The 21337-nt window shown below is 51.9% G+C and overlaps 1 protein-coding gene across 3 annotated transcripts in view; it reads left to right on the top strand.

The window, feature by feature from the left end:
- Positions 1-21337, top strand: part of NLGN2 (neuroligin 2) — a 53074-nt gene that overhangs the window by 1401 nt on the left and 30336 nt on the right. Inside the window, exons 1-2 of one of the 3 annotated variants that reach the window (XM_078378490.1) lie at positions 1-326; positions 14738-15494. The exon at positions 1-326 is cut by the window's left edge and continues 8 nt beyond it. In XM_078378490.1, the coding sequence (XP_078234616.1) occupies positions 15029-15494 (466 nt within the window). In that variant the 5' untranslated portion in view covers positions 1-326; positions 14738-15028. Of the gene's footprint in view, positions 327-12959; positions 15495-21337 lie in introns of those variants that run through there. The other 2 variants (XM_072977228.2, XM_078378491.1) reach the window with 2 other exon arrangements.

The following is a 21337-nucleotide window of genomic DNA, read 5'->3' as shown; positions in this document are numbered from 1 at the left end:
GGATGGAGAGAAGGAGGAAAGCTGGGGGAAGAAAGAGGAGGAATTGCCCAGGCGGCAGCAGCAGCAGCCGGGAGAGCAAACAGGAAGCCAGCGAGAGCGAGCGAGAGAGAAAGCGTGGAGCAGGGACGTGAAGCAGGCCCGGATGGGAGGGAGGGAGGCGGGCGGGCCGGTGGGCGCCAGCCAGCGCCTGGCAGAGGAAGAGGAGAAGAGGGCTGCCTTTGATGAAGCTGCGGGCAAGCACAGCTGCTGTCCGCCACCCGGGCAGGGAAAAAGGATCTGGGACCGGCACAGAATGGATGGGACGGAGGAGGCAGGCAGGCATTGGGGTGTGTGTGTGTGTGTGTGCATTGGCATTGGGGGGGGGGTTGAGCTGCCGAGAGAGGCAGGAGCAGGCCCCCTTCCCTCTTGGGACAGGGTGGCGGGAAGGGAAGGGGAGGCCGGAGCCTCCTGGCCTTCCCAGCTGGGCTGCAGTGGACGGGGCGGGTGGGACGGGGCCCTGCCGAAGTCACTGCCACCGCCTGCTGCTGCCACCGTGGAGGTTTTTCTGCATGTTGTGATTGGCATGAGACGGAGTGGTGGGGAAGACAGCGCTGGGGGTGGGGAACGGGCAGACGGACGGACGTCCAGCTCATTCTCCACCAGGAGGTGGGATGTCCCACCAGGAGATCTCCTGAAAAGGCAGAGGGGGAGGAGAGGAGGGCCACCCCCTCCCCTTGCAACCACATTTTCTGACCTCCCACCCCCTCTCTTCCTTCTCCTGTGGAGCGCATAGTAGGAGAGGCTCTCCACTCTTGCTCAGAAGCATTGATGTGGGAGCCGAGGGAGGCAGCCAAGGTGAGCTGACTCTGTCTGGGGCTCTGTCGCTTGACACCGGTGCGTAAAGCTGGCCCAGCGTGAGAAAAAAACATGGTCAGAGGAAACTCTTCCCTCTGGAACTCCTTGCTACAGGATATTGTGAGGGCTGTCAACATGCATGCTTTAGTAGTGAATTCAGACAGATTGTGAGCAGACCCCTGTCTTCATGTTTGACCGGTCGGGAAAGCTGCCAACCATGACAGCTCTTGCCTTTAATATTTTGCTGGCATGGAAACTCATTGTGATGGCACTCAGTACGTGCTTCAAGGCCCTCTCGTGTTTTCCTGTCCAAACCTTTTAAGTGCCTGGTTTTCTCTCAGTTTCCCAAGGTGTTGCATCTTTAGGCGGTTGGAGGGAAGCCAGTGAAGGATTCTGCGCAGTTTATAAAGGGGAATAACTAGATCACAGTACAGTACAAGCTTTTGACACCCACGGCCCACTTTGTGGGATGCTTGGAACCTTTACCCAGAACTTTGGATAAGTCTGAATGCAGGTAAGGGTTGTGGATGGTCCTGCCTGCTGCCAGAAATTTGGTTAATCATTCCTCTCGGTCTTCATGGGCTGCAAACCCATCTCTAGAAATGCGTTCTCTTGCTATAAATCAGAAATTCTGAGGAAAGCTTCATGCATGCGGAAAAGTGGGCTGCTGGACACAGAAAAGGCTATAAAGAGGTGGGTTCCCCCCACCACCACTAATTTTTAAAGTTCAGTACATATAGCATGCTTTTGTATGTGTTCTGTCTCTGTGCAGATGTTTTGGGTCCATTCAGGTTGACTGAATTGGATGTTTTGTGTGTGAGTGGAGAGATCACAGTTCTAGGTACAAATTCTCTTCCACAACTCTCTTGTTGAATTGTGCAGCCCTTCAGTCAGTGGGGGAGGGGGTAATATTTATGCACAAGCTGCTGATAGGACAGTTCAAGGCTGTTTAGTTGTCAGTTCGGTGGACACACATGTTGGGGTGGCTTCAGATTTGCCAATGACACAAGAGCTGTCTTTTCTGTGAGTTCTCAATTGCAACAGCAAAAAAATTGAAGGGAGAAATGTAATCCCCAGAGTTCCCAGCTGGGGGTGACATAGGCACTGGCGGAAGCAGAAAATAGGTCAGAGCAGGGCTGGGGGTGAGATCACCCCCATTAGATGTATCTAAGGAAGGTGAAGATCTTAAACAGGGTTGGTTCTACTGGCTAAATATATGTCCAGAGGCGGTATGCCCCCCCCCAGTAACAAATGGGTGGGGGTTGGAAAAAGTTGGGAATGCCTGCCTTAGGGAGTTGCTCTATGACACTATGAATAAGTTTTTGTTTTGTCTTGGCTTTGAGGATTATGGGATTTGTGGTCTCATCTACAGTAGTGTGTCCAGTTCTAGACAGCGCACTTCAAGAAAGATGCCAACAAACTCTTCAAATACGGTACTTGAAAGGTAGACCTACAGAGGAGGGACAGGATGTGTTCCTGATCGTCCCAGAGTGCTGGACACATCATAATGGGCTCAAGCCAGAGGAAGCTAGATGTAGGCTGAATATCAGGAGGTACTTCTTACCTGTTAGAGCAGTACGACAACGGAACCCATGACTTCGGGGGGGGGTGCTGGATGCTCCAATGCTGGTGGCTTTGGAGACAAAATTGGACAACCGTCTGTCAAATCTGTTTTGACTTGAATTCCGGCTTTGAGCAGGAGGTAGGACTCCCTGGCCTTAGAGGGCCCCTTCCAACTCCATCATTCTACAATATTACGGTTCTTTGTGGTGCATCACATTTTGGAGAGCACCACGCTAGGAAAGGACTTCAGTCATGGATTTGAGGGTCACCACATGACCACGTTGTGCTCTTAAGTCCAAGGGCCTTAAAAAGGGAAGGGTGTCATCAAGGAAGCTCACTACCTGTTTGTGCGGTTCCCTGCCATGAAATTTCACCATGGATTTCAGCCTAGGTAGGTTTCGGAGAAAGTAGGAAAATTTTGTGGAGGGAGACAGGAGGGTCTGCCCATGGCTGGTAGGCCATGAAGTCCTAGTAGAACTTCTGCGTCCAGAAGCAGTCCACCTTCCAGTGCCCGATGTTGGGGAATACCAAGGAAATAGCAAACGGTCCTGCTAGTTGGCTTCTGGCCGTTCTCTGTTGGAAACTGGACCCTGGGGCGGTGAGACGCAACTTTAGCCAAATCTGGCAGGAGGAAAGTGGTCCAGGATTAAGGGGTTATGGAGAAAGGCGTGTGCACGCACCAAAGGATCGCGTAGGAGAGGTCCTAGAGCAGTGGGCTCCCAGGTCCTCTTGGACGAAAACTCCCAGAGGTCTTCACCACTAGCTGTGCTGGCCAGGATCTCCGGGAGTCGTAGGCCAGTCTGGGCACTCAAGGTTGGGGTCACCGTGTCCTGGATGGTCTTTTCCAGCTGTTTCTACTAGACGTGGTCTTGATCGGTGGACTCCCAACTCCCAGACTCCCCCACCCGGCCCTGGCTGGTGGGTTCTGGGAACTGTAGTCTCCAGCAATCTAGGAAATACTCAGGGAGAGGCGGCTACTCCGTTGATCTTTCACTTCTGGGTTTAGATCTGCTAGCGGGTCATCTCCCAACACAGAAGCAGAACACTGACCCATGTGTACCCACACGACAATCTGTTGTTGTTGTTTTAAAAAGTTAATATTTGGGAAGTGGTTCCTGAAAAGCGTGTCGAGATCTCTCTCTCTCTCTCTCTCTCTCTCTCTCTCTCTGTGTATGTGAGAGAGAGATATCTGGTTCTTTGTGGAGACAGTGATTGCGGTGGGAGGACTAGAACCCAAGACTCTGCACAAGTAGGGTTGCTGAGCAGAGAGGTCGACAGGACCCCACTGTGGGTCGGAAGGGAGGGCCCTATCCTGCGAGGGTCTCGGAGCATAGAAAGAGTTCGGCCATACATGTCGCCATGAAGAAGACGCCAGGGAGTTGTGGGGGTGGAGGGAAGGAAGGGTGTTCCGCTCTCTCTGGAAATGATGGCAGCCTTTGGTGTCCTCTCTGCTGATAGTAAAGCCTGTAGTGCTTGTTGGGAAAGCGCTCGGTCCATGCTCAGGGTCCCTGTTGCCTCTTTCTTATTGATGCCTTTAAGGGGGGGGTGTCTCGTTCTCCCAGCAGAGAGATGGAAGAGAGGATATATGGAGGAGAGGGGGTTCAGGTGGGGTGGGGAGACATACCTGGGGACCACTGCTGCTCCTCCTCCCCCCACTTTGAAGAAAGGCACCTTTTGGGAGGGGAAGGGGGCTACCTGCCCCCCCCCCGCCACCACCCCGGGGATTTCAGGCAGTATGAGTAAGCGAGAATCCCCACCTCGCCTCTGGAAGTTGAGTTGCCACGGAGATGATGCTCCACGGATGCTCTCGTAGGGATGATGATGGACTGCCAGGGCAACAGGGCCTATGGGTTGATGAGGAAGAACATGGTTTCTGGGCGCTGAGGGAGGGAGAGAGAGGTGAAGGGGGTGTTGAAGGAGTGAAGGAATTCCCCCCCCCCCAGTCCGCCTGGATCCTCCCGCTGTCTCTTCTCTCCCCTTTGTCGTCCTCCTCCTCTTCCTCCCCGTCTTCCTCCTCTCACGGCAAAGAGTGGAAAGCATCACCTGGGGGGGGGGCTGGGGTGATGGTACCCAGAGACTTGGGGGGGAGGATGGAGAGTGGGGACACGCTGTAGCTTGGACGTTTGGGGTGAGGGCGAACCACAAGCAGATGGAACCGTGGGCCAGATCCGGGGTTCTTGTGTTCAGGAGGGAAAGCAGCTACCGTGTGTGTGTGTGTTGTGCGTGTGTGTGTGTTGTGTTCGTGTTGTGCGTGTGCGCATCTCCCTCTGCCTGCCAATCCTGTCTCTCTCTCTCCCTCCATCTTCGACAACCCTTTCTTTGACGCACATGCATGCGGGTGTGTGAGTGCGTGCGTGTGCGTGCGTGTGTGTGTGTGTGCCCCGATGTGTGTGTCCCTGCAGTGTGCGGATGCTGATGCTGCTTCTGGGTGGCTGCTGGAGAGATGGGGTGGCGGGAGGAGGAGGGAGGGAGGGAGGGAGGGAGGACGGCTGCTTCTAAGGATGGATGGCCGGTTGGTACCCAAAAAAGGTGGGGGTGGGGAGCAAATACAGATGCAAGAAACTGCCCTAAAGGGACATCAATTATTAATTTTTTTATTTTTTGCGGGGGGGGGGAAGAGGTAAAAGATGGTTTCCTCCCGGTGACCGCAGGAAGGGAAGGCGAGGGAGGCGGAAGGAAGGCCGGCCATCGCTTCTCATCCTGGCACCGCATCCTCGGCTCTTTCTTCCTCTTTCCTTTCCTTCCCAGCCTCAGAGCCCTCCTCCTCCTCCTCCTCCTGGTTCCTTCGCTTCCTCGTCTGCCCTTCTCTGGATTCCTTCCCTTCCCTTTTTTGCCCAGCTCCGCCATTCATTCCAGGTTCCGCTGAGCCATCATCACCCGGTAATTGTTGGGCGGCCCTCCCGGTCCCTCCGTCATCTTCTTTCTTTCTTTCTTTCTTTCTTTCTTTCTTTCTTTCTTTCTTTCTTTCTTTCTTTCTTTCTTTCTTTCTTTCTTTCTTTCTTTCTTTTCTTTTCTTTTCTTTTCTTTTCTTTTCTTTTCTTTATTGGGGTATGGAATTTCTTTCCTACTCACCAAACTCGTGCTGTAATAAATGGATTCGTCTTAAAGTGCCCCATCACGCTCGGCTGTTTTGCAACGCTCCGTCTCTGTGCCCCCAAATACATCCAGTTCTTCCTTTTCTCTTTCAACATAGATAGATAGATAGATAGATAGATAGATAGATAGATAGATGGATGGATGGATGGATGGATGGATGGATGGATGGATGGATGGATGGATGGATGGATGGATGGAAGGAAGGAAGGAAGGAAGGAAGGAAGGAAGGAAGGAAGGATGGATGGATGGATGGATGGATGGATGGATGGATGGATCTACCTTTAAGTGGACAGTTTGTGCCCATAATTGCAGGGCTTCTGTTCCCCAGTTTTACCTGCTTTCTTCCCCCCCCCCCCGCCCCCTCTCTCCTTTCTCTCCCCACCTGCCCTCAAGCTAAGGGGTTGTTGGTTCCCTGTGCTATTTTTGCCCATCCCCTACCTGGCTCTGGATGGTCTCCAGGCATCTTCCTCTCTTGTTCAGTATCCCATTTCCACAATCTCCTCTCCTAACAGTGTGGGACAGACCGGGGGGGGGGCAGATTTAGAGTATGCATGGAGGAGGAGGCTGAACGTGAGAGTCGGGCCCGCGTCCCACCCGCCTGCCTGCCTCTGGCCCTCTGCCCGGGTCGTGCTGTGGGCCTGGCTGCCATCCAGCGGGAGCCTTTTTCTATTGAGGATCCGGCTTCCGGCTCTTGGGACCCCCTCCTCCCCCTTGCCAGCTGCACCGAGAGGCAGCCAGGCATTCTGGGCAGTCCCCCCTCCCGGTACAGTGTAAGAAACGGAGACGGACTCAGAGGCGGAGGGATGCATTTATATCCCATGTCCTGTGGCATCTTGCTCATCCTCCAGCTGGCTCAGGTTGGCTCTTCTTGCCAGCCAACCAAACTGACAGCATTTTGGCTCGGGATGCCCGACCCACCTGCAAGCACATTAAAAGCAGCAGGAGCAAAATCGTTCCCCTTGGGGGGCAGGCTGTCTGTCCATCTGGTCCTGGCGTGACCCAGGAGGACAGTTCCCCTCGGCTCCCCCATCCCCCGCTCACGTCTCGCTCCACGGAGGCTCCCTTCCTTTGCGCCTTTTCGTTCCCCAACATGGATTGGGTCCTCTTTGCTCCCGGGATGCTCAGTGGTGGCCATACTGGTTGTGCAGGGGAGGCAACTGGGAGCTGTCCTATCAGCCAGATTCCCGCTGGGAATTACACAGTGCAAACCAGCCGTGGCCTCCGTGGCGTGCCGCCTGATTGGGCTGGTTTTTCCCTGGTTGTGCTCAGACCCGCCTGGGTGGGGAAGGTGGTTGTGCATGCAGAGGTGCTCCGGGTGTGCAAGAGAACGCTCCCAAAATGTGCACATGGTTTACACCTTTGTCCTTTGGCATGAGCTGCTTTGCAATAATATTTTCGCCAGGTATATTTTGGGTTTCAGTGTGGTGTACAGTACTGGCTACAGAAAGGTGGAACTGTAGAGAGGTGGAAAGGATTCCACAAACCATCTATAATCTAATGTCTGTGAAGGCATAAAAGGAATCCAATTCAAATCCTCTCCTTGTCCATGAAACCGAGGCGGGCCCCTTGGCTGATCCCTGTTTCCCAGCCTAACTTATTTCATTTATCTGTTTGTTTGTTTGCTTGTTTTAATTATTTACCCTACTGGAAGGATGCAGTTATACCCTGTGCCTTCAGCATCTTAGTGAAAAGGCAGGTAGAAAACTAAATAAATACAGAGACCATATTTGGGAACATACAGTACCCAGCACGGTCTGGGGTTCTCATTTTATTTATTTCTTTACAATATTTTTTTTTACCTCGCCTTTCTCCTTGAAAAGGACCCGAGGCGGCTGACAACACTGAAAGGCAGTATTTATTTAAAGTTGAAAGCAATGTGCATGCAACGGTGGTTGACATCATTAAAAGACAATATTTAAAGCGATGCACCGCCTATTAAACTTTCTCTTTTGTTAAAACATTGGAAAACATAGGGCAAGGACTCTGTGTAGTTGTAGCAACCGGCGCCTTTAACTCATGACAATAAGATTAGCTGCCTGGCGTGAGACAATGTGGGGCCCTTTCTGGGTGCCCCCACCCCTCCTGCTTTCTTGTTCGGGTGGCCTTTTCTCAGATATCAGTAGGAGACGTGGAGAAAGTTTCCCTTGCATGTGGCTATACTGTACTTAAAATCCTGGTTAGCCACGCGTTCCAGAGCTTAAATACATTAGACCAACAATTCCCATAATCCCTCAGCCGGCACTGGCCATGGCAGCTGGTGGAGGGGATTCTGGGAGCTCCAGTCCGGAGACCAAGCTTTGATCGAGCCTAGTCCTGCCAAGCCCGCGGCAGGCGATTTTGCTGAACTGCCAGGTGCCAGGCCCTCTGCCACTCCCCTCTAGACTTTGCCACTTGGGTTGGGTTTCCTGGCATCCTATAAGAAGTGATGCCCAGGATTGAGTTAAACTGGTGAGGGGAAGGGGGAAGGCAAGGTTTGATTTGATTCCTAGTTAGATGCCAAGGACGGAGGACAAAAGCCAGCCTCTCTCACCATCACTGGTGCTCCTAGACTCTGGAACTCCCTGCCACTGGAGGCCTGGCTGGCCCCATCTTTGCTGTCCTTCTGCAAGCAGGCGAAGAAGACCTTTCTTTTCAGGCAAGCTTCCCCTCAATGACTGGCCGCCTGAGTGGGCATCATAATTTTTAAATGGATTATTATGCCTTATTGCTTTGAATACTATTGCCTATGTTTACTGTTTTTGACTGTGATATTTATTTGCTGCTTTTTGGTATTTGTATAGGTACTATCTTCAGCTTTAAATATTGTTTTTTTTAATGATGTAAGCACCCTTGGGTCCTTTTTAAGGAGAAAGGTGGGTCAAGAATATTTTGAATAAATACAATAGAATAAATTCTAGCTTACAAATGCAGAGCTTGGAAAAGTCTTTGTAATACAAATGCTAGAACCCCATTCCAGCAGCAGTGGTGACTTGGGGGGGGGATTCTGGGAATCATAGTCCAGAAAAGAGGAGCAATTTTTTTTAGCTGTGTAAAGAAATCCTTCACGTTTAGTCCACTGGGGAAAATTTAACTGTTTAGGCAATTTTAAAAGCTCTAATGTAGCTTAGCAGTAAAGCCATTGTAGGTTTTTTAAAAAGTAAATGAGTACAGAGACACATCTTTTGTAGCATCTAGTTAAAGAGAGCTGATTGGGAATGCGTGCCTCTGAGAAAAAGGAGTAATAATTACCATTAATGATATATTTAGAATTTCTAGAGTGATTTTTAAACATTTAAAGCCTTTTCTAAGGATCCTCTCAATAATCCCGAGCAGCAGCTCAGATGGGGAGACCAAGCTCCTTGGTCTTCCCTGGAGCAGCAATGGGGGTCACAGGTGGGGCTGGAACCCTTAGGATTGTTCTGATCTGAGATTTTTGACCCCAAATTTTGTGGCAAGACTGCCAGCTGGATGAGAAAAAGCCAACACTCGCTCCCAGAGAAGGTTTTTTGTTGTTATTTAGTCATTAAGTCGTGTCCGACTCTTCGTGACCCCATGGACCAGAACACGCCAGGCCCTCCTATCTTCCACCGCCTCCCGGAGTTGGGTCAAAGTCATGTTGGTCCCTTCGATGACCCTGTCCAGCCATCTCATCCTTTGTTGTCCCCTTCTCCTCTTGCCTTCACACTTTTCCAGGGAGTCTTCTCTTCTCATGAGATGGCCAAAGTATTGGAGCCTCAGCTTCAGGATCTGTCCTTCCACTCAGGGTTGATTAGCTTCAGAACGGATAGGTTTGTTCTCCTTGCAGTCCAGGGGACTCTCAAGAGTCTCCTCCAGCACCACAATTCAAAAGCATCCATTCTTCGTCGGTCAGCCTTCTTTAGGGTCCAGCTCTCACTTCCATACATCGCTACAGGAAAAACCATAGCTTTGACTATGCAGACTTTTGTCAGCAAGGTGATGTCTCTGCTTTTTAAGATGCTGTCTAGGTTTGTCATCGCTTTCCTCCCAAGAAGCAGGCGTCTTTTAATTTCATGGCTGCTGTCAGCATCTGCAGTGATCATGGAGCCCAAGAAAGTAAAATCTGTCACTACCTCCATATCTTTCCCTTCTCTTTGCCAGGAGGTGATGGGACCAGTGGCCATGATCTTAGTTTTTGTTTTTTGAGAAGGTTTAGCCTCTTAAAAATAGAGATGGTGGCAGGACAGGTTGGTCCTCAATTCCTCATCCTTCATTCCAGTCCTTTAATCTCTCTGAATATCCACCGAGGCTTCTTCTGTGATCTGAGAAATGAGCTGTGTATGCTCAGAGGTACTCTTTTTCTGCTTGTTGGCTCAATAGGTCCCAGGGCTAAGTCCTGGAAGGTGGGCGCCCGGTTCTAAGACATAGGACTGATGGTAAACCTTCTTTGAAAAAAAGATTGTGTGTGTGTGTGTGTGTGTGTGTGTGTGTGTGTGTGTGAGAGAGAGAGAGAGAGAGAGAGAGAGAGTTACTGCCACACCCTGGACTCCATAGGACCAGTCCTTGTTCTTAGGCAAGTTCCTTTTAAAGTTCCTCATTTATTTGGCTTACGGAAATTTATACACCGCTGACATCTGGCTATTTCCAAGCAAGCAGTGCACAAAATTAAAATACAGCGTTTATATATTGTATTGAGACGGTAGCTTCGGACTGCCGAGATTGTATGACACAGGGATTATGCCGGCTGGGGGATTCAAAAAAAAGGGGACTTTTCTGGTCATGTGTAACTTGAATTTGTCACTCGTCCTTGAGATGTTTGTCGGCTATGAAGGATCAAATATAAGCTTGGTTGAACCAAGAGTTACGCCTGCTTTTGTCTCGAAGGCGAGTGGCTAGAGGGTTACAACCTAGCAGATGGTTCTGACTATAATTCTTGATGGTTTGCAGTTAGCCCCACTCTTCTCCCAGTCGCTGTGCCTGTTCTTATTAGGGCTGTCACTCCCAGGGGCCATGCCGGCCTCAACACACCTGATTTTGTCTTAATTGTGGCTTCCAGCCAGGATCAGGCCTGGCTACTACGTGGAAGAGAAACGGCTTGGAAATACTGAGGATAAAATTGTAAGACTGGGCTCATAGTGGTGTTCTTTTGTGTTTTTGGACTACGTCCTCCCAGAATTCTCCAAAAAATCCCCCAGGGCAGAATTTTGGGAGCTTCAGCCCGTAGACACAGCTCTGTAGACCTCTAGATTTTGTGCCCCCCACCTGAGAAGGGTTTTTGGCTGCACTCCCACCATGGACTTCTCCAGCTTTTCTCCCCTGTTGTTAATTTTTTTTTTTGGCAGTGCTTCCTGGGAGTCTTAGTTTTTAGGGAAGCACCTTCTATAGAAGTTATCGGGCAGGGAGACTGTGACTCCCAGCATCTTCTGAGCCCAAGAGGGCCTGGCCCCCGCTGGTCCATCCCATGACGCTACATGGTGGTTGACCTCCTGAATATGGAGGCTGCTGGGAGTCATAGTCTATTCAGCGCTGTAGGGGGCGCCTCCTGAAGAACTACAACTCCTGGGAAACACTTCAGCAACTTTTTGGGGGAGGGAAGATTAACAGCAGGAGGCACAGGCGAAAGAAACCAATGTGTTTGGAGTCCTTTTGGGGAGAAAGGCGGAATAGAAATATTTTAGGTAAATCGAATAAATTTGGGAGCACAGCAGCATTGGAGGCCCATCACCTAAAAATCTAGAGGTCTGCAAATTTGCGTCAACGAGCTGAAACTGCCCGGCAGGCTGCCCCGGGGAGTTCTTGGCGAATTCTGCAGAATTTTGCAGTCCAAAAAGACACAAAAGAGCACACGCCAACGGGTGATTTAGGCCAACCCTTTTCTGCTGATACAGGAAATCCACGCCCAAAGCGTCCTTGACAGAGAGCCATCCAGCCTCTTGTTTCAAAACCTCTGATGCCGGGTTACCCAGGGAGGGTTAAAGAAGACATCTTTCCTGAAGAGGGGACACGGCTGCCTGCCAGAGCTCACCATCACGGACCGAGGGTCCCATCCAGAGAAAGACAGCTCCTTACACCCTCCCTCCCTCTCTGTCGCTTCCATTCCTTCTCCCACATCTGCCTCCTTCATCGTCTTTCTCCCTCCTTGTCCCACATCTGTCTGTTCTCATGTGCATCCCTGTTGACCCCTCTGGCTATAACCGCGGTGGTAGCCATTACTGCTGCCTTTGACCCCTTCCTGTGGGCTGCTCTGATTTTCCCAGAAACGTTCCTCTTGCTCTCTCCCTCTCCGCTTTGGACTAAAAACTCCCAGAATTCCACCATAGCCGGCTGGGGGGATTCTGGGAGATGCCAACAGAATCCAGTTACCAAGCTGTGCCTTTTCTCCCCCTGCTCTTTCTCCACCTTCCTGCCTCTCCCTTTATAGCGCCGGACTTCTTTTCTACCCGTCCATCTGTTGTCCCGTGGAAGTCGGTTCCTGGCGTTCTCTTCCAGCTCCCTTCTCCCTCCCTCCCTCTCTGTTTCTCTCCCTGGGCCTTTGGGTGCTCCCAGATGCAATTCTGTACTAATTATATGTTCCTGCCTCTAACTGCCACATTGTGCATGATAAACAAAAAGCTCCGGTTTTATTTAATTAAAGACCTGGTAGAATCCACCGGGGAGAATCGTACGGTAAAGACTTTAGGGGCGACGAAGGAGAGGCTGCGTTGCTGTGCAGAGCAGATCCTCAGGGGGGGACCAGATCCGTCCTGTGGGGCGCCGATTCCTTCCTCCATGGCTGAGCTTTGCAGAAAAATTGTGTCCTCCTTCCGTCCCTCTCCAGCGTTGCTTCTTTCGATCCATTGATTCTCTAGGACGGCTCGTCCCGAGGGGCTTGGTTCTGCACTACAACTCCCAGAACCCAGGTTTGGAGCTTCCGAGAGCTGTAGTCCCAGAACATTATTCTTCCGAGGCCTGCCCTCCTGGGCTCAAGAACAGAAGAGAGCGAAACCGGGCGGTCACCCCCAGATCGCCCGCGGGAAAGACAGAAGAGAAGGTCGCCGATTGGCATGGAATTGATGGAGACGATTTAGAACAGGCACAGAGGCAAAATTAGAACAGAGCGGCTGCACTGCTCACCTTAAGTGGGGAAGGGAGGGCCCACCTGCCGTTCCAAAGCTGCTCTGTGCAGGCAACGGGCAGCGTCTCCAGATTGTGGAATCCCCAAATAATGGAGTCGGAAAGAGCCCGTAAGGCCATTGACTCCAACCCCCTTCTCAAGGCTGGGATCCAACTCAGAGCAGAGGTGACAGATAGCGGTCCCATTTTTTTCTTGAATGCCTCCAGCACCCGAGGTCATGGGTCCCACTGTCGTACTGCTCTAGCAGTTGAGAATTTTTTCCCCCCAGTTTCTCTCCCATTTATGGCTCTTTATCTTGAAGTTAGGCTTGGTTTTGGCAGCCTTTCCATGTGAAGGACATCCCTAAAAGAGAGTATATATCTCTTGGGTGTGGGTGGGAGGAGGAAATGACACCTTTTTTTTCCCCTCCAGCCTACGGAGCTGTTGTTTCCAGCTGGAAGAGAATCTTTCCAGCCCTTCTGGGCATTCCCTTCGGGGTGACAAGCTCTCTTGGTCCAGCCCTGCCTGCCTTTGTCGACATGGGCTTTTACACTCGAAGCTTTTCACACTGGCTCCGAGCGGCTGCTGATCCCCTTTCTTCCAGGTTGGTGGAAGGGAAATGCCAGGGTTGAACCTCAGGCGGCCAGCATGAGAAGCTAAGGAGATCGCTGGGAGAGGCGGCTGCAGCGAGGGCTGGCTGCTGGTAGCCAAGCGGAATGACCCCGCTTGATCCGAGGCCATTAAAGTTCATTCTTCCAGGTCAGGAAAGCTGGCCTGGGCAAGCAGAGGTCACCCTGTGGCCGGGAAAACATGCCACAGCCGAGAGCATGCTCTGCCTTCCTGCTGCCCCAACCAGGTGCTTTCCCAAAGGACGTGGGGAATCGTACAGAGATTTAGACCTGAGGGGATTTGTCTTTTTGGACTACCACTTCCATAATTCCCTGTGCAGCACGGCCGCCAGAAAGCACAAAGCTTCACACCTCTGGTAGAGGGCTACATCTTTCTGCTTATAATCACCGTGACTAATCCCGCCACATTGCCACGAAGCAGGTGCCACCGGGTGCCTCTTTTACCAGTCCACCCCCATCCCCGGACCATCTTCCTTGTATTCCCCAGCAGCTGGCACAAAGAGACAGGCGGTCTTTGGTCCTGGAAGGGGACGCATCAGTGTTGTGTTGAGTAGCTCTGTGTGTGTGTGTGTGTGGGGGGGACCAGACCTCCTCCCTCCATTGACCCCTTGTGTGGTCCTCCATGGTGGGAGCTATCGTGACATCCAGTGGTAGGGAATTCCGTAGTCAAACGGTGAAACAGCGCTGTGTTATACCCGTCCCGGATTTCTCCCTGCTCAATGTCGGCAGCCGTAACCTCTTTGGGGTCTTTAGGAGCGGACGTTGGACTCCTGTTCATCTAGACAATCCTTGCCGGATTGTCGTCTCGCTCTTGACCTCAGAGGCTGGGGCTTCGCGGAGGCCTGTGCTGCGAGAGAGAAGAGACACCCTCAATGCCAGTTTCCTGGTCTGTCGTCCTGCATCACGCAGAGGGTGGGGTTGAAAGGAAAGGGTGTGTGTGTGTGTGTGTGTGTGTGTGTGTGTGTGTGTGTGTGTGTGTGTGTGTGTGTGTGTGTGTGTGTGTGTGTGTGTGTGTGTGTGTGTGTGAGAGAGAGAGAGAGAGAGAGAGAGAGAGAGAGAGAGAGAGAGAGAGAGAGAGAGAGAGAGAGAGAGAGAGAGAGAGAGAGAGAGAGAGAGAGAGAGAGAGACAAATACCTTTTGGGAAGGAGAAGCCTCCTTTCACTCCAAGGGCATTTCCTCGCCCTGCCCACAGATTACCCTTTTCCTCTTCTCACCCTAACCCCTTCCAGTCCTGCCCCATGTTGGCTTTTAGAAGGAAGCACACGTCATATACGAGTGTGTGTGTGTGTATGTGTGTGTGTGTGTGTGTACAGGGTTCATGTGCCAAATTTGGAGGCAAGATAGGAGGAGGGCCAATGTTTGGGGATCTCAGGGTGGTGGCAGTTTTCAGGAAGCCAAGCGGATATTAGGCGGAAGGGGAACCTGGTGGGTTGGGAAGAAGGAGACCTCCTTCCATAGGCAGCATCCTCCATCCTTCCCTCGGTCCCTCCTGTCTGTGCCTTTGCTTTGCCTCTCATTGACTTTTTTCCTTCCATTCTCTCTCTCTCTCTCTCTCTTCCCCTTCGCCCTGTCTCTCCACCCGTAGGTGTGTTTCTGGAGCCGGGCTGGACGGGGCTTGCTCTCCGGAGCCACCATGGAACGCAACAGAGGCCTTTCCTGTGCCCGAAGTCCTTCTTGTGCTTCCCCCTAAGACCGCCTGGTTTCCCCATCTTCTCCGCTCGGGCCGCTGCCTCCTCTCCCGGGCATCTCTTCCTCTTCTTCTTCTTCTTCTGCTCCGCCGGCCGGCCACCACCTCGGTTTCGTCCTCTCCCCCTTCCGTGAGGAACTCTTCTTGCCGTTCTCCCAGGCCCCCTTTTTTTGCCCTCCCGCGGCCGCCATGTTTCTCCCGCCCTCGAGTTCCGTCTTCCGGGTGCTGAACCTCCGGACGGGCGCGGCACTGCTGTTTTGGCTGATGGGCTTGGCCCTGCGCTCGATGCCCCTCGCGGGGCAGAAGCCCGAGGACAAGTACCCGGTGGTGCCGACCAATTACGGGAAGCTCCGAGGGATCAAGAAGGACCTGAACAACGAGATCCTCGGCCCGGTGGTGCAGTACTTGGGCATTCCCTACGCCACGCCGCCCGTCGGGGACAGGCGCTTCCAGCCCCCCGAGGCACCGGCTTCCTGGTCGGAGGTGCGCAACGCCACCGCTTTCGCCCCCGTCTGCCCGCAGAACATCCACGGCATGCTGCCTGGCATTATGCTCCCTGTCTGGTTCACCGACAACCTGGAGGTCGTGGCAGGATACGTGCAGAATCAGAGTGAAGATTGCCTCTACCTCAATATCTACGTGCCCATGGAGGACGGTAAGAGTCCTGGGGGTGGGGCGGGGAGGGCGAGTGGATGGGGCTGTGCCTGCTGCTTTACACCCCCCCCCTCTCCTCCCCTCTTCACCAGCATGATGGGCTAGGGAACACCTTCCTTCCCCCAACCCCCTCATCCCTCCGAGGGTCCTTCCTCTCCGTCAGATGGTAAACTCCCCACCACCGCTAATGGGGCCCCCCTGCCGTCTGGACTAACCATCGCCCTTTTTGCTCACCTGAAACCCCTTGGGACGGGGGGCGCCCTTATCCTGCCCCCCCTCCCTGTGCATCTCAGGCAGAGGATTTTGGGGGACACCCTGAAATGAAACCCACAACTGGATGTTAAACTAGGGCAGGGACCCCCCCCCCGCACAGTTCTAGCTTGGCAGAAGCAGCTCGAACCGTCCTCGTAGCTGGAGGTTTGTCACGTGCACACCCAAGCCCGCGCAAAAACGGAGCCCTCCAAACTTTGGCGGTCTGGCCACGTGAGCGAAGGGCGGTATCCCTTCGCCTGTGGGGCCACCCCGGCAGGAAGGGGCCCGAGGAATCCCTGCGCCCTCGCCCTTTCTCCTCTGGCTGGTTCCAGAGAAGGGCAGAAGAGGGGGTGGAGGTCCCCCTTGCGAGGCAGGAGAACGAGGGGTTCCCCAGGGTCTCCCCCATTGCTCCCCTGCTTCTCTCCAGGTAGAAACACCCAGCCCCCCACTGCATTCCTTTCTGTCCCCCGGAGGCTTGCTGTTGTGGTGGTTGGGCTAAGAGAAAGGAGCCCCCCCCCCCGGAGCCTTTATGGTTTTTCGGTCACTTGCAACTAGCTTTCGGACATGTCCAAGAGCCAGGCCCAGGAGGCAAAATAAAAAGCAGCAAGGTGTGCTGCTTATCGGCCACCCTGTAGCGCTTCTAAAGCACTGGCCGGGCGGTTTATAATTTAATTCCGCAGGCTACACGTTGCTGCCTCCACCCGCACCCCCCCCAAAGCACGCTGGGTGCTCCGTTTACTGACCTTAGGAGGATGGAAGGCGGAGTGAACGGAAGGCGGAGTGAACCTTCAGCCAGCTGCCTGGGATTGAACCCGGGGCCGTGAGCAGAGTTTTGGCTGCAGGACTGCAGTTGAACCACCGTGACATAAGCCGTCCCACTGGGTGTGGCGTAAGAAGTGCCCTGGGACCGATCCTGGCGCTTCGTCCCTCCAGTTCAGGAGGTCCCATTCTGATGGGGAGATGTGCTGTCCTGGGCTTGAGGCTGGGTGGGGGGGGCTGCCTTGGCCCCCATCTGGAGCTGATAGGGACCTGACGCAGGGGCTTTACCACTGAGCCGTAGTGCCCCCCCCTTGAGCCTTTTTCTTGGGGGGGCACCTTGCCTCACAGCGAAGATGTGGGAGACGGAGCCCCTTTTCCTGGACGGCCAGAATGGCCGGTGACTGCCCTGGCAGGATGCGTGCGGCCGGTCTGTGTTTTTTTTTTTCCACCGAACCACACACGGACCAACACAAAGGCAGCTTTCTGACCGCAGGGCGGATTTCCGGGGAAAAAGGGCCGGAACGCTGGACATAGGAGACACTTGGTGTCTCTCTACCCTGGAAAGGGGTTCAGAGGTTGGGACGAGTGCTTTTGAGGACGACCACTCCCGGAATCCTCAAAAATACGCAACTTTTCCAAGCTTTTTTTTTTTTTTGGCAAGAGAGCAACAGGAAAAAAAATGCTTGTTCCTGGAAACTGTTTTGAATGCCGAGGCCTAGAAGCAAAAGGGCCTGGAAGCGAAAGGCACGCGCTCTGGCTCGTTCCACCTTCAACTCAATGCAGAAATGTTCGTGATCGCTTCAGAGCCACCCCATGCAGCATCCTCTCCTTAACTTCCCAAACCCTCACCGGCTTCTGCATCCGGGTCTCCAGGCCGATATTGTCCCAGCCGTTCAGAGCCGGAAAGGGTCACTCATTTAAAGGGCATGTAAATTTCAGAAATTCCCCTAAAGTCATCATCTTTTTCTCCTCTCTCTTTTGCTCTACTCCCTACTTATTTTTCTAGCTCCCTGTCTATTTTTACCTGAGCTTCCTCCCTTTCATCATCATCTCTCTCTCTCTCTTCTTTCCTTTTGTGCATAAAAACCTTTTCGTGGTTCGTTCTGACATGATGGGTTTTGCATGCTGCTTCGCTCTCACCGACGGAGAGGACAGGCAGGGCCGACGGGGATTGCGGGGGGGGGGGGAGCGGTGTGTGTCGGTGGCGGAGAGCAAAATAGGAGGGGAAAGTAGAAACAATTTGGGGGACGCCGTTTGAGGAAAAACAGGAAGGGTGATGTTTCTAGAATGAGGAGAGCCTGGGGAAGTGACCTGGGTGGACTACGACTCCCATTATCCCCCAGCCAGCCTGGCCCTGCGTAGCCTAAGAGGTCGCTTTCCAAAGCCCTACTTGGGTTTTCTTTTACCCCCTAAAAGAAAGCCAGTCGGCCAGCCAGTCCACCCCAAAGGAACACTCGGGGGGGGGTTGATGCCCTGAGTCCCCCCACCTTTCTGCCACATTATATTTTGCTGACTTCCCTTGAGAGAGAATTCAGGAACCCATCAGAGAACCCCCCGGTGTCCCTCCCTCTCACACTTGTGATACCGCACAGATGCTCCCTCCCTGTGTTGCATTCTTCTCCACCTGAAAGGTGCACCAGTGGAATGTCTGCCTGCTAGCCTCTGTTTCCCAGCTTCCTGGTGACAACTGAAAACCCGGGATCCCCACCTGTTTAGCCCCCCCTCCCACTCCCTGCTTCTTGCCCAGGGACCCAGGAGGAGTCCGGGTTCCCTGGCATCTTTTTTCTGTGGCAGCTGTTCTGGAGAAGGCTGCATCTTTTTCTCCATCCCCCCCACCCCTCACCCCTTTTCCATCTCCCTTCCCCTGGCCCGGATAAATCCATCCTTCCATCCCATTTTGAACCTCCAGGGAAGCTTCTTCTCTTTCCACCTTCAAGATTCCTTAGAGAAAGGCAGAGAGGGGAAGGGGGGGCTCATCTGATGGGGAGAGGCCTGTGGCAGATGTGGGGTGAGTGGGTGGGTGGGTGGGGGAGAGAGAGAGAGAGAGAGAGGGTTCAGGGCTGTCCCCAAAAGCAGGCGCGAGGCATGGTGGGAAGGAGGAGGAGCGAGACACCCCTTGTCATCCTCTTCCAACATCTCCCCCCCATTTCAACCTTGCCTCCTTTTTGCAGCATCGCTAAGCCAGTTGCCTTGGCAACGTGGAGGGGGGGGTGAATTGCATTTTCTTCTTTTTGCAAAGCAAAAGCAAATCCTAAACCAGGAGGGAGAAAAACAAGGCGAGGGAGGGCACCTCCTTCTCATTTTCGGGCACCCCCCTTCCGCAGGGCTGCTCTTCCCCCCCCCACAATTACCTCCCACCCACCCCTCGCCCTTCTGGATACCCCCTCTGCACGTGCACCCCTCCATCCCTGCTTCTTTGCCCCTCCTGTCCCATCTGCCCAGGGTCCCCCGGGCTGTCCCCAGATGCTGCTCAGGGCGATGCAGAGAGAACCGCCGGAGGCTACCCACCCACCTGTGCCACTCTGGGTGGCCGGGTGGCCCCGAGGCAGGATGCCAGGGTGGTGGGGGCAGGAAAGGGGGACCCCCGTTCCCCCTTCCTTATTTTCCCTTTTTAAAATTATTTATAAATAATAAATAAGCCCTGCAATCTCAAACCGAGCCCCTTTGTGCAAGATTTTAGCAAGGAAGGTGCAGGAGAGCATCGTCTGGCTCCAGACAAATGGGACTCCAATCCCTTGCCTTGTTTCAGCCGGAGAAACAGAGTTGGAAATGCCCAATTTTTTTTAACCGACCATGTTGGTTCTGCTCTCACCCCCCCCACAGACACACACAGATATACCCCCCCACCCTCCAGACAGCTTTTTGCTTCTCTCCTTCAACTCACGGTGGCTCAAATAGCTTAATAAACGTTAGCCGGTGGCTTGAGTCCATCTAATAAATCTTTAAAATAAATCTGGCAAATAAATAAACAAATAAGTAAATATCTAAACAGATCAGTTGATTAATGGGATTAGTCTGTTGCTTCGCAGCTCAAGCGTCTGGGGCAGATTTGGACTAACTAAATGAAGGAGATGCATATAACTAAATTAATAGTACAGTGCTTCACTTTCTTTTTTTTTTAAGCAGTCCATATCAAAGCCAGAGCTTGGAAAATTGAGGGACTACAACTCCCAGAATCCCCCTTCCACGTTCTAGGCACAAAACTCGATGCCCACCTAGGAAGCGAGAGAAAGTCACTCCTTCCAATACGGGTGTCTCTTGCCAGCTGCAGTTTCAATCTGGATTTGTGTTTTAGCATTAAGCCAGAATCCCCTTGCCACTTTACGCTTGCATAAGAGAAATCCCATAAGCTGCAGGAGCAAACGAATGGCCAGCAAGAACAGGCCGTTTGCAAACCTCACTGTACAGTTTGATTGTGTAGTGCGGCACGCACGCTCGGGAACACAACCAGCTCCTCGTGGATGAGCAGCCGTCCACTGCCATGATTTAAGCCATTTCCCCCTACCGAAGTATACTGTAAATTGACCAGAGGATTCTGGCTAGTCCTTACTTCTGAAAAAAAGAGGAGATCTTTGATTAAAAAGGGATCTACCCTCTTTAATCAGTTTAAAATATTTTTTTTCACTTTATTAATCAAGCTGATTAACCCATTAAGGCCAAAATATTGCTGCTGCTGCTGCTGCTGCTGCTGCTGCTGCTGCTGATAATAATAATAATAATAATAATAATAATAATAATAATAATAATAATAATAATAATAATAATAATAATAATAATAATAATAATAATAATAATAATAATAATAATAATAATAATAATAATAATAAAAGAGCCCTCGGTGGGTGTAACCAGGGGACATCTGACAACAAGAATTAATGTTTCCATATAAAACTGGACTGGACGGGCATTTGGACCTTACTTCAGCACCAGTCAGAGAGACAGCGCAGTGGGTCAGGACTCGGGAGACCTGGATTCGAATCCTCACTCTGTCATAAGCAGTAAAAGCCACGCTGGCCCCAAACAAATTCCAAGTGCTGCCCTTTAGGCTCACCTTTATCAGCCTCCTCATCATGTGCCCTCAAGTCAAGAGTAGAGAGTAACTCAGAAGTGCTTTTTACCCTTCCCTTCCTCTAGGGGGCAACCTTGGGATGGTGCAGCTGGCCCAAGGCTACTCAGGAATTATTATTATTATTATTATTATTATTATTATTATTATTATTATTATTATTATTATTATTATTATTATTATTATTATTATTATTATTATTATTATTATTATTATTATTATTATTATTATTAAACACCACCAGGCGCAGTCAATTAAAAAACTTTGACTGGTATTCTATAACAAATGCAAGTATTAACCCAAACCTTAAATATCTGTTAAATATTGATACAGTATGTATGCTGTTCCTAATCCTGCCATTTTTATTCTTTTTTTTTTTTTTTTTTTTTGCATTTTCTGGAGGAGAGCTGCAAATTATGTCCCTAGCACTAATCTCTGGTCTGGATGGAGTATTCCAACCCCCTCTGCCCCCCCAACTGAGGCTCTGTATCTCCATCTTTTGGGGGTACAAAGAAGCAAGACATGGAGACAAAATCCTCTTTGCTAATGTCAGGGCAATTCTTGAGTCCAGCATTTAATGGGCAGAGCTTTTGGGGGGGGTGGGGGTGGGGAGAATGGCTTTCTTGGACTACCCTTCCAGCTTTGAGGGCTGGGGATTCTGGGAGTTGAAGTCCAATGAATTATCCCCGGTCTCGGAACACAGCTCTCCTCCCTGCAAGATCATCCTGGCTTTAGAGACCAGATCACCTTGAGATTTTAGGGCAGGC

This window comes from Pogona vitticeps, chromosome 6 (assembly GCF_051106095.1).
Source record: "Pogona vitticeps strain Pit_001003342236 chromosome 6, PviZW2.1, whole genome shotgun sequence".
Taxonomy (NCBI): Eukaryota; Metazoa; Chordata; class Lepidosauria; order Squamata; family Agamidae; genus Pogona; species Pogona vitticeps.
This window is presented reverse-complemented; position numbering and strand designations above follow the sequence as displayed.